Source organism: Cynoglossus semilaevis, chromosome 3 (assembly GCF_000523025.1).
Source record: "Cynoglossus semilaevis isolate Cse_v1.0 chromosome 3, Cse_v1.0, whole genome shotgun sequence".
Classification (NCBI taxonomy): Eukaryota; Metazoa; Chordata; class Actinopteri; order Pleuronectiformes; family Cynoglossidae; genus Cynoglossus; species Cynoglossus semilaevis.
Genome location: NC_024309.1, coordinates 8,700,532 through 8,713,233, shown reverse-complemented (window position 1 = coordinate 8,713,233; position 12,702 = coordinate 8,700,532). Strand labels below are relative to the sequence as shown.

Below are 12,702 nucleotides of genomic sequence, written 5' to 3'. Positions count from 1 at the left end.
ACAGGGGAGGCTCTGTAAAGGTTTAGGGCTGTATTTTGAAGTCATGGAATTGTGAAAGTTGGTGCTTGGCCTCCACAAAACTCAGACCTGGATATATTTACATTCCTCTGTGAGTTTGCCTAAACCTTTCCTAAAACAAACCCTAGACGTTTTGTTTAATTTCTCAGTTAAAAACTAGATGATTTATGGATGGCATCAAACTCTATTAACATGGAGTTCTTCACCAAAATGTACAAGAGTCATAGCAGATTAAACTTACTTATCTTATCTTTTATTTTAATGAACTATCTAAACCTGGGAGACTTGAATCTGTTGGTGGCCTTGTTTGCCTGAGCTGAGAAGACCCAGAGCTGGAAGAGGAGAAGATGAAGTCATGGTTCTGGATTGGGGGGTGTACCACCAAAGAGAGAAAGAAATAAATTCGAGGAGGGGATTCGGTTGTAGTGTTGAAGCCGCCACACTTCTTTATGAGGGCTGTAATTAAGCATTGGCTTGCGGCGGTGTGGTTCTGCTGCGACAGAACGCCTCATGTATCTGACAGACACACAGTTTAATGTCACAGAGCCTGGGAATCAAGTTGTGCTGTTTATCAGTGAGCAGTTGCTTCACTTGTGGAAAGTCTCCTCAGGCCAGTGTGAGTCATAACACGAAGGCCCTGCTGTGTCCCAGGTCTGTCTTTAAATGATGTTGGAAGACGGCGTTGTATGTATATTACTGATCCCTTACAGCCTTACTCCGTGTCAGCACTTTGTCAAGTCAGCTCTGTCTCTCATTAAGGGCTCGGTGCATCCAGTGATGTAAGTCATGGCGTCAGAATAGTTGTAACTTATCTACAGTGTAAGCCAAACGGACAGAGGGTGGAGTTTTATTTGACACATTTCTTATTTTGGACAGAGGGTGGAGATTTATCTGACAGGTTTTATACCTGTGTCTGCAGATCATGGTCTCTTGGTCGGTTCTTCCCAACCAGGATATAATTTAAAGAGAATTAACTGATCTGCTTTTACAGGACTTGGAACACAGTGTTTTCCAAAGTCTGTCCAATCAGTCCACTCTTATAGTTCTGGCTAACCTTTAGCTATTTCTAGATAAATGCCACTATTTATGATTGCATTTATATTTTTTTTTTTTCTTCAAGCAGTTTTTAATTGCAGAATAGTTTTGACTTTTTTTAAAGTTTTGACCTTGGAGATGGGTTTTTTTTTTGTTTTTTCTTTTGTTCAACCCCTGGTTTTCCAGTTTGTACATAAATGGAATGGTTTTTGTGCATATACAATACATACTGTGTCCTGCAGTCCTGTGACTGAACTGGACTGAACTGTGCAGGATGTACCCCGCCCTCACCTTATGACTCCTGGAATTAGTTTTCACCATCCTTATTTTATGTTATAAAATATAAATTATAATATTAATAATAATAAATTAATAAAAAAAATGTTTTCTGCACTGTACTTTAGGCCAGCTTTTCATTCATTACTTCTCTTTGTAATATTAAAAAAAAGCCTAAATGTTTTTGTGCAATCTAAGCATTTATTCAAACATTTTCTGCTCACAATAATATTAAAACCCAAATTTGCATGAAATTATTAAAACCTAATGGATGGCCCTGGTCTACCAGGCTGCTTTTCAAATCATACACATGGTAGACGTGCTAGACAGATTTCATAGCCCAACAGACCAATGGCGACTATGACAGTGAGCAAATCTGCCACTTTAGCGATTTTATTTTATAAGCTTTGGAACACAATCTTCATTTTTATAGTTTTATTTTATAAGATACCAGTATTGTGTGCAGTTACAACAGTATGAAGCCATCAATAAGACTAAGGGTCTGTTGGCGCTCACTGCTGCAGGATTAGCTGCCGACAGGCTCCGTGCCAACATACTGGTGCACATACAACTGAAAGTTATATTAAAAATTCCTGAACCACCACTGAAAGTCTTCTGTCCATCATCCCCCAAACAGAGTGCGCTGCAAGCTTTCAACTGCACTTGTTGTGGTTTCTTCTGTTTTTCTAAAACCCATAAAATAATAATTGCTCCCTCTCCCAGTAGATATGGTTAAAATATTTCCAGCAAAAGCTGAAAATTGTATTAGGAGTTAATCAAAGGGTCTCTCCTCTAATGTGACTTTGTCTCTTTCCTCTGTTCAGCGTCAGGCAGTCTGGGAGGCTGATCTGAAGGCTGTGAGAGGTGGGACCTCCATTGGGCACACAGGACTACCGCTGGGCGACTCCCTCTTTTCCAAGGAGTTGGAGAGCATGGGCAAACAGCTCGCTGGTAAGCAACTCTATGTGTGTGGACGAGGGTCTGGTCATTCTTGTACCTGTTTAACATTAAAAATAAACTTTGAACCTTTGGTTTTTCTCAACCAGGCAGATCTTGCTAAAAAAAGAGTCTTGTTTCTATGGGGTTTTTTTTTTTCATTTTTCTTATTCTAACAAAATTGACATTTTGAGTTGTAGTAGGAAGAAAAGACATAAACACATGTCAATATTATGATGGATGCAGTTTGCATCTGTAACTTCTTCCTTTCTTTTGAAATCAACAGCATTTTTCTTGTTTTGAAGCTATGATATGGAATAAGTCGTCCTGTCAAACAAAAAAAAAAAAGCTTTTGGTCGGATGCTTTTCGTGGTTAATTAAAATGTTATTTTCCTGTTAAATGTGTCAAGATTACATAGTCAAAGTAATTAAAGCAACTCATTTTCACATACCAGGAATCCATCCTGGCTGCAGCTCTGACAGCCTTAGCGGAGCTCTGCTGAGTCATTTGGAAGTGATTCGTAGTTGGAGACTGGCTGCCTCTGACACAATGGAATTTGCGTAGCATTTTGGGAATCATTACCACTCATCTTTGATATGAGTGACGTCTGGCTGACTCACAGACTGCGTTTGTTGTCATGATGATCAAGCATGTGTTTGCTTATGAATCAGATGAAAGCCTGGAGTTGGAGGCCAGAGGGAACGTCGCCATTTACCATCATATGTCACCCACTTGTTTGTTAATACATGTCCTCCCACTAGGCTTGACAGTCACATGGGGATTTTATGACCTTGTCTGTGCACTGGCATTATGAGCTTATGTAAACCTTATTTTATCCCACTTTAATAATACTGTAACCAGCAGGGGTCCCATCTGCTTTTTTTTTCTCTTGACCATCAGTAGATTTACCACAAGTACTTGCTGATTTTTTTTTCCATGTCGTGTGATTTAGCGGGAGTAGATCAAATGGATGACTAAAACACATCTAAATGTTTAGGTGGAACCAACGTAGAAGTAAACAATGTAGGACTAAGACACATGTAAATAATACAGTTGAGCGTAAAACTACTCCTTCACATATGTCTAACTGGACTGTTTGTGAAAAATAGAAAGGTCAAAGGTCATACATTTAGCATGGGAAACTTTGTCCCAGGAGTAGCAGTCAGAAAGGAATAGATAATAATTTGGTCAAAACTGTTTCAAAGCTGTAATTTTCTATTTCTATATGTTTACATTCAAGTTTGGTTACAGTTTATCAAGGGTATCAAACTCCATCACTCAAGAGTCAGAAATTTAAAACACAGTCAAGCTGCATGCCAAGCAGGATTTTTTTTTATTAGCAAAAACATCCAGCACGAGCTACAGTACATGTTGACTGAGTAACAGCACATGCTAATCGGCTAAAAAAAAATGGTATACTGGCTAAATTCTTGACCTAATTTGCTAAACATAAACTGAGAGCATGTCAAAACTTGCGAATAAATAAATAAATAAAACATATATATAGTGAGAAAGTTACAGCACAAAGGCCTAGTGAGCTTAACTGAACTGGCAAAGCTAGCATGTTAGCTTAGTATACCTGTTATGTTAGTATTTATACTAGACTGAAAGAAAGCACATCACCGTAAAACCTCTCTGGATTTGGATGTGTAAGTAATCAGTTCTAGTGCTTGTAAACAGAGACAGCAGTCCAATTAAACAGCCCAGTCAAGCAGTAGCCGTAGCTTCACTTAACTACGCCTGTTTATGTACTGACTTGATTATGGAGTCTCTCACACAAAACCATTTTCTTTAATAACAAAGTAACTTTCACCCCCAGTGCTCCTTAAACGGCACGGAGTGTTTCACACTGAGTTAGTTGATATTCGGTCCGACTGCTCCCACCAGGCGTCTCACTAAAGCTGTTTAACAAGCTAATGCAGCTCTTTCAAACCTTTATTAGCCGCTCATTCCTTCAGTGTTTGAAGCCAGAGCCTTTACTTCTCACTCTACATCATTAAGTCGATTTTGCCCCTCGTCTCACTTTTGTGACACAATGGATTTAATTATCCTGCATTTAAAATATGCCTAGGGTAAATGTTTGAAAGGTGGCTTTTATGAAATATGTGCATATTAGTACTTTTAAAGTGCCAATACTAAATCAAGTGTAGCTTAACATGGCTAAGTGATCAAAGTCTTTAATATATATTTTAGAGCTTTATATTAGCGTTATTGTTTTTATTAGGCCAAATCAAATCTGGATGATGAAATGAAGACACAAGATTTGGCACAAGTTTGTTTATTTAAAGAGGAAAGGAAGCGGTAAAGTTACTGTTAGGAACGGTTGTGTAGCGTGCAACGTCCTTGTATGTCGTCTCTTACCATATGCAACTGCTGCTTGATCAAAGACTTTAATAGATTAGATCTGTTTCCATTTCTCCTTGTCTCTCTTTCTCGGTCACATTTTCTTCCTTTTTTTCTCCTGTTCTTTCCCTGTTCTTGTTTCTCAAAGACTAAATCAAGACTTGTGAGAGCATTCTACCATATGGTTTGTCAGTGTACCTTATTGGATGTATGTTTGTGAGAGTATTTATGAAGTTTCTGAGAATTTTAAAATGAAGCTTTTTGCCAGCGACCAATTATTTAATGCCAGGAAGTGAAGGAAAGTGACCAGATTACAATAAAATCACAAGAGGAGTCGTAGTTTATGTTGGTGTTAAATGGTTTTTACAACACAAACAAGTAAAGTTTATACTCTGCTGGTAAATAAGCTAAATTTAAAACTTCTTCATGGGAAGAGCTTACTAATGATCATGTCCTGTTTATAGTGTAATAATAACACCGGTGGTGGCGGATAGAATGTGTGTGTGTGTGTTTGTGTAGTTAAGGATTTAAACTTGGAAAAGCACTGAAGGACTTGCTCCTTCAGCAGGTCTTACACTTATGATCGTTTCTACAGAGTATCAATGTGAAAAGAGCCTCTGTAGTAGCTTATTGCCATCTGTCAAAGTGGTACAAACTGCAGTCCTGCCATTTCCAGCAGCTGATGTAATGATTTGCCTTGTTCACCATAGAGAGTTCATTTGCTACCAGACTTACAGTCAGACCACATTAGGCCAAGGCATGACCTCTACCTTCAGTTTCCCTCTGCAATGATTTGGAGGAGTAGCATGTGTAGAGTACACATGGGTTAAAGCAACGCAGAGACAGTACAAAGCAGAACACATGCAGTTTTTCGTTGAACACATGGGCCGGTCAGTACGTACGCAGATGGTGCTCTGCGATGCATCTCCCTGTAAAGGTCACCCTAATTATAGTGAAGGCTGATGAAGACAAGAAACAGCAACCAACTTATCCCAGAAAGTGAAATGTGTAGGATCGCTGATGAGTTGATGATCGAAACAGGTTCAGATTTCAACCCACTATCACCACAGGCTGCCTTATTTTAAGAGCTCTGTTAGTTTGTCCAGCAGGTAATTACCAGCTGCTCAGAAACAGCCCAGCTTTGTCATGTATCCTTTCTGTTGTTTATTTACCATCACACGTATAAAGGTCTTTCACAAGTGCAAGCTCCTAATGAGTCATAGCTTAAATCATCCCACTGGAAGGATAATTCCCAGAACGGTGTGTTGAACTGTGATTGCCAAGACCTGCAACAAATGCAGAACATGGAAAGAATGACCAAGATGTTGATCACAGAAGTTGGCAGCTTGGTTTCTTTCACAAACAGAAATGTTTTTGAGACTACCAGTGAGGCAAACAAATGTGTTTTTGTCAGGAACAGGGAACAAAAATATTACCAGGCAGCGTTCACTGTATACCAACTTGGAACGTTTTCTCTCAGAGGAAGTTGCATTTACCACAATTTACAGGGTCTATAAATATTTTCATCATTGCCCAGAAGAAAGATTAAACCAAGCAGTCTCGCCCACTTTAATGCTCAGTAATGTTTGTGACTCATCAGTCTTTGAGGACACACACTAACCTCCACTGCTTCTGAATATCTAACAAAAATAAGCCTGACTTATGTCATGGAACATCTTAGTTCATTTGCCAGAGTGATCTGGGAAATATTACACTGCATGCTTTATGTCAGAAGTTGCTTCAAACATTTATAAACAGGATTTAAGATAGAAAACAACACCATGTCACACAATCAGACACTGTCCTGTCTATGTCCCTAATAAAGGGCCAAAGTTACAGACAGTTGTATTCTATAATTTTTTTCTGCAAGAATAGAAACTGATTCTATATGTATATAACTAGCTCAAGCAGTCATTTGAAAACATTTTAAGGACATAAGTTATTTTCCACCGGGGTCACATCTGACTGCTTACGTTCTATTTTCTTACAGAGGTAGAGAAAGACCTGGCCAAGCTAGCAGAAGTAGGAAAGATGACCAAGTGGAGCTCAAACAACCTGCACAGTACTCTCCTTCACACCCCTCAGCGCCACAAAACACTGCCCGACAACCTTCCTCTGCCCAGCCTGGTGTCCAGGCCCCAGTCTCCAGCTGCCAGCCTCTCAGGCAAGCCCTGTGGAGTGGGCCTCCCACTGCTCAGCCAAAAGCCCACTTCCTTGGTCATGGGACGGACTCAGTCTCCCAGCAACCCTGGGAGCAGGACTCAAACCCCCCGAACACCCAGCAGGCCCATGACCCCGAATAGTTTACTGACACGCTCCACCTTTAACACTGGATCTCACAAAGAGGTGACCTTCAGGAGGTCACGAAGCCGCCCTGTGACGCCCACATGTCAACCCACACTTCCCCGGCCGCTGCTCACCCCTCCAGGTCTAAGCACTACCGACAGCCTTGGTGCCAGCCTTCGGGCCTATCTGTCTGAGGTAAGACCCCGCTACTGTCAAATATTCTCATTTGTACTCAGTACAGTTGTTGTTTAAGACTTGTCGGCAAGTTTTTGTAAACAAAGTGCATCCCCTATAGTGAGTACAGTGTAGGGCTGTGAATCAAGGTTGAATGTGCTAATGCTAATGCTTTTTGTTGTTGTTTAATAAGAAATGTAATACATTGAACATTTTAGAATATAAATTGCCCTCAACATGAAAAAAAATCATTGAAGCACTTAGCTTTTGTCCAAACTGTAAATTTCCTGTTCTTTTAAAACAGAAAATGAAAATGCAGGTGGAGGGCAGCATTGCTACAGTGACCCCATACCCATAACTAAATGGATTATTTTATATAATTCTGATCACATTTTTTTTCCACTCTTTACATTTTAGTTGATGTAATGACGTTACTTCGACTTGTGTTTACTTTTGGCCTGAAAATGTAAAGTTCTCTCGCCATGCTTTCCAATTTTATTTCCCTTCTGGCTCTGATCTCACATTGAAGAGGATGACATAAGTGGTATGGATTCCACATAACTGTTAGCAAGAGATCAAACCAGTTCATTTCCACAATCAAATTGACAAGGTATTCTCCACAAGCCATGGTCTGACATAAAATTCTACATATAACATTGAGAGTATTTTGTAGCTTCTAAGATTTATCTCGGAATAAAACCTGTCAAGTTCAACCACAGCCTGTAAATCAAATGTAAGACTGCCACAAACTGAGTCATGTGACTTGAAAAACACTCTAAAGGTTTTGAGAGAACTGCTTTGCTAAATATTGAACAGGCTTCATGCCCAAGTAAAAGTGGCTTTTTTTTAAAGTGGGAAAGTGAACACCAGCACACACATGATTCTGCACACGTGCAAACCCTGGCCAGTCTTAGTGTGGGGTTTGGTGCAGAGTCGTGGAGGTCTCTACAGTAGGATGTCGTTTCATTATGGAAAAATGAGTCTGGCATCAAACAGGGGACTTTCAATGGGATTTCTTTTCCTTTCATGATCTACTTAGCAGTAGCGCTTTTTTAAATTCGAAGGCCCTCTGTGCCCTCACACTGGTGATTTTTGACACTGAAAGCACTGAGGACTGAGGCCACCCGTACTCAACTATAGTATGATTACAGCTTTGGTCACCAACTGAAATAACTGTACATTGGTGGCATATAAAGTGCAGATTAAAAAAGAATGCAAAAATAGATCTTTTTTTCTTTTTCATCTTTTGTTTAACCACTTCACACTGCAATTGTTTCAGCGCCCAAAATGGGAAGACATAAAGTTGTTTTCGTAGGGACATCTGGGCAGTTTAAACTTTGAAGTTAATCATTCCCTTTCTCGTATAAAAAAGATGATATAATTGAAAAAACGAGTGCGTACACAAACTAGACAAACTGAACAAGATGTATTTTTGTAGCGTTACTTTTCTTTGTTTTCTTCAGACCATTAAGCAATTACACGGGGTAATCTTTTTTTTTCTTTTTTATTTGTCAGGATGAGTTTTACCAGCAGTTGCAGGCCGTCCGACAGCCCTGGCACATTCCCAGTGACACAGACAGCGACATCATGGAGCCGGAACAGGATAAAAGTGAGTGACCAACCTGCAGCAGAACTTTCTTCCTTCTTTCCACATTAACCGTTCAAAACATGACATTCATTGTTTATCCTTTACTTATTGGCTCTTACTAATTCCAATGAAATAAAGGTCATATTTTTGTACTTTAACTACCTGATTTTCTTTTCTCCATAAGTTGTGATTCACATCCCATAAGTCTAATGTCATTTAGTCACAGTGGATATTAAAGCGCTACAGAGCCAACACATCTATTAAAAAGGGAGGATTCGTGTGCAAGTATCCCTTGTAAAATGCTGTGATGGAGCTCATGGACTGACACATAAAAAGCAGATACAGTTGGGTGAAATCCTCAGGGGTATCGTTGGAATGAAAAGTAGTCATGTAAGGCTTCCCTTCCTGGCACCACACAAGAGATACGCTGTATATCTATCAAGATCCAGTCAATAGACATGAACGGTCCCTGCTCGAAAGTCATAAATCCAGTCATGGCCGCGGTCTGGCTTGAATGCAGGGCTGCAAAATACGCCAGCTTTGAAAGTGACAGAATAAGATCAGACCTCCTTGAATGTTCTGCTGCATAAATCAAATGAACATATATGGAAGTATGGTCTGATAGTCAGAAGCCTTGCCAGAAAGAAACTCTGAAGTACTTCTCAAGTCACTGACGTCCACCAGTTAACCTTTAAATGCATGTCCCATAAACACTGTTAACATATGGCTCATCGACATTGACGGAGACATTTGTGAACATTTAATCTATGGCTGCGTTAAATAAAACTAACTTGTGAAAATAAGACATTTATTTCCTGAACAGAATCAAATAAGGATGGTGAGAATTCTCCTATTCTGGATGATTTAAGGGGTTATTTCTAATATTTAAAGAAGTGGTCATGGGACAAGCTTGGTTGCCTTCAACACATAGCACTCTCAATTAAAGTGTCTAGATATTGTTACCATATTTGGACCAGCATGACATGAAGTTTTTGAATCCTTTGGATTGCATTGTATTTTATTTGTTTTGGAAATTTGGAAAATATTGTTCCAATGTTGGTCAGGCTGGATTAAAAATCTTAACAGGTTGTATTGAGAGAACTGGATGATTTGATTAAAATATAAAAGAAAATATAAAAGGAAATCTTTTCCCATAACTATGGGTTCAAAGCTGCCACATTAGTGTCCCGGAAACTCCTGTGATGTTGCCAACTCTGGTGTTTGTTTAGTAATCCCTACTCCAGTATTTATTTACTTGATGAATTCCGGAAAGTTCCGTAATTAGCTAAGCCCTGTTTTCTTAGTAAGCAAGCGATCATCGTCATCATCCGCGCTTCATATGTTTGGAATCCAAAAGACTGATGTTGGGAAAGGAGAATTCCAGTCAAGCAAAGATAAAGCATGCAAATGGCGGTCACATGGAAAAACATCACCGGCCTCCCTCATTGTTTTTCCAAAAGTGTATTGTGTTTAATAAATGGATAAAAATGTCCTAATAGGTGCCTCAGATGCAGGCAGTTAGAGAGAGACTGACAGAGAAAGAGTTCCAACAGCCACACAACGTGACAAAGTGTGCTCTGGCATTAGACAGGGCCCTCAGGACTGTTTGCTGAAATATGCTTTGTACGTATTTGTGTGTGTGTGTGTGTGTGCAATTTTAAAAAGTGTGTTTAACATGTGGGTGATTGTAATAACATCTTTAAGACATTAAAATTGTTTTTAGGCCATTTTCTTTGCCCCTTAATCCATTAGTTCTGTGAGGGGTAACTCTTTGACTTGTGAATTAGAGGTTGAATTGCACATTGGCAACTGAACATTCAATTTGTACCAATGAGATTATAAAAAGTACATCTGTAGGAATGGGGCAACAAACAAAGTTCCCATTGCTTTATCTCATGCCTTTGAATTTTGTGTATATTTCCATGCACATGGACTGACTTCATTAGTGCAGTGACACCTTCCTCCCACTATCTCAGCAGATGTGTCTAAGCCTCAGCCAAATGTGGTGGAAGCTAAATAATGGGGGAGAAAATCCATAGGTATTTCCTGTTATTCTATAAACTTCCACAAAGGGACAACCACACATACCACAGTGGAGATGAAAGGAGTCTGCGAGGTTTTTGTAACTTTTCAATTTCTGTCCTTCATGGCTGGAGCTACACCACTTTAGAATTAAAGTGTTTAACTATATGTTTAAACATTAAAGAACGCCATGACTTCAGCTCAGTAATCAGACAACCTGGGGTGTCTTTTCCTCATACAGTACTACTTCCTGTGAGTGAGGAATAACACTGGAATGTGAAAAAGAAAACACAACTTCATCTCCTGTGCTTTTTTCCTAGGAACTGGAGGATTATAGTAACTCTAGGCTGTGATGTGACAGCTTCCTTATTTTGTGACAAAAAACCCATCAACGTTAGGACAAAATAATTAAAAAAAACAAGTGTTTCTGGTGCTCCTAAACTATTCTTATTACAGCCCTTGTATCCAGTTGTCAGTAACTCCAGTGCCTTATTACACCAATGTCAACACTCTCTGTGTCACAAACTTTTCTTGTCTTTACAGGTGGGTCACGGGATGCCAGTAAAAGATCTGTGTTTTCAGGTAAGAATGCGACCATTCCCATGCATCTTAGTCATAAATCCAAACCAATTCACTTTATAATTTACTGTCTAACTTGAGCATGGGCCATTTGCTTTGTTTTGACCGCAGATGAAAAAGTGATGGTTTCAAAACCACTCAAATTTTCCATTATACTATTCCTGCGGTTTTAGCTCTTGTGTATGTCTTGCCAAACATAGAAAGTGCAGAAATCCTTTCAGTTTGTGTGCAGCTCAGAGTAACACAACCTCTACATCCGGTTGGTGCATGCTGTCAGTCACTGAGCATGGAAAATTGGCTCTTACCTTCGCCCAATAAGACAAAGTCAGCTTTTTTTAGGAATTTTGGAGAGCTAAAGAACGCAGATGGATACGGCTGGAGACGATGGAGATGAGAGTTCAGGAGAAATGTTTGTAAAGAGGGACTGAGATGTGAGGCAACACAGAATGTTGAGCTCCAGTGTTGTGCTGACTGAAGAAAGAGAGCATGTTTTTTTTTTCAGCAATGATTCAAAAGCAATAAATAAAATTCACACTTCTTATTTTTTACGATCTCGCCCCCAGGAAGCTAAGCCTTTAGGCATGTCTATCTGGTGTTCCACCTGGCAGCGTATTTCCTCTCCTCTTGTTTTTATATCATACCATTTATGTGCCCTACCATATACATTTACTAATATTCACAAGGACCAACAAAGTCAAGTGTAAAATATGGGGTAGATTGTTTGTTTTTAAACATTTTAGAGCTTGTCAGTTCTGTAGTATTTTTAAGGATTTTTGTGAGAATAAACCATGGAAACCTTCAAACAGTACTACTAATATGTCTTAGTAGTTTGAGTGGGCCACAACTCAGTGCTAATGTAGTAAGACAGGGGCTGCATCATTTGCATCTACTCCCCCAAATCTCCTTGTCCAATGCTGGGTAACCCATGCCTTCATTAACTAAGTGTATTTCCTTGGTCTTTTTAAAACAATGTGCATATTCCATATTTAGCACCCCCTCCACAAATGAGAGAATGATTTATATGTATTGTATTGTACAAACCAAAATTCTCCACTACTATACCTTTAAGGTTACCATGGCATCAGCAGCACTGGTACGTCCCAAAAGTGTTTTGGTTTTTATAGGCTACTGCCTAATTCTGGTTGAGCCACGGTGTCTGTCAGTGACCTGATTTTTGGAGCCACAAACACTTAACCTCAATAACAACCCATTGGTGACTTACCGTGAAAGCCTCCACCTTCATTTATGGTCCATTCAATTAACGTCACAGGCTAAATGGAGGGCACAGTGGTTCTGATGTGTGATTGGTGGAGGCTGCCCATGTGTGGAGACATCAACGCTGCTTGCCCAGTTCCATTTAGTCACTCGGGCCCTGAGTTTACACGCAGCAGACAGCGTCAAATCTCAGCGTCAACATTTGGGAGAAGGAGAAAGTCTGTCTGGT

At 39.6% G+C, this 12,702-nt stretch overlaps 1 protein-coding gene across 1 annotated transcript in view; it reads left to right on the top strand.

The window, feature by feature from the left end:
- Positions 1-12,702, top strand: part of c3h8orf34 (chromosome 3 C8orf34 homolog) — a 61,030-nt gene that overhangs the window by 47,398 nt on the left and 930 nt on the right. Inside the window, exons 11-14 of the mRNA XM_008307769.3 lie at positions 2,154-2,280; positions 6,600-7,090; positions 8,585-8,678; positions 11,223-11,261. Of these exons, the coding sequence (XP_008305991.1) occupies positions 2,154-2,280; positions 6,600-7,090; positions 8,585-8,678; positions 11,223-11,261 (751 nt within the window). The remainder of the gene's footprint in view (positions 1-2,153; positions 2,281-6,599; positions 7,091-8,584; positions 8,679-11,222; positions 11,262-12,702) is intronic.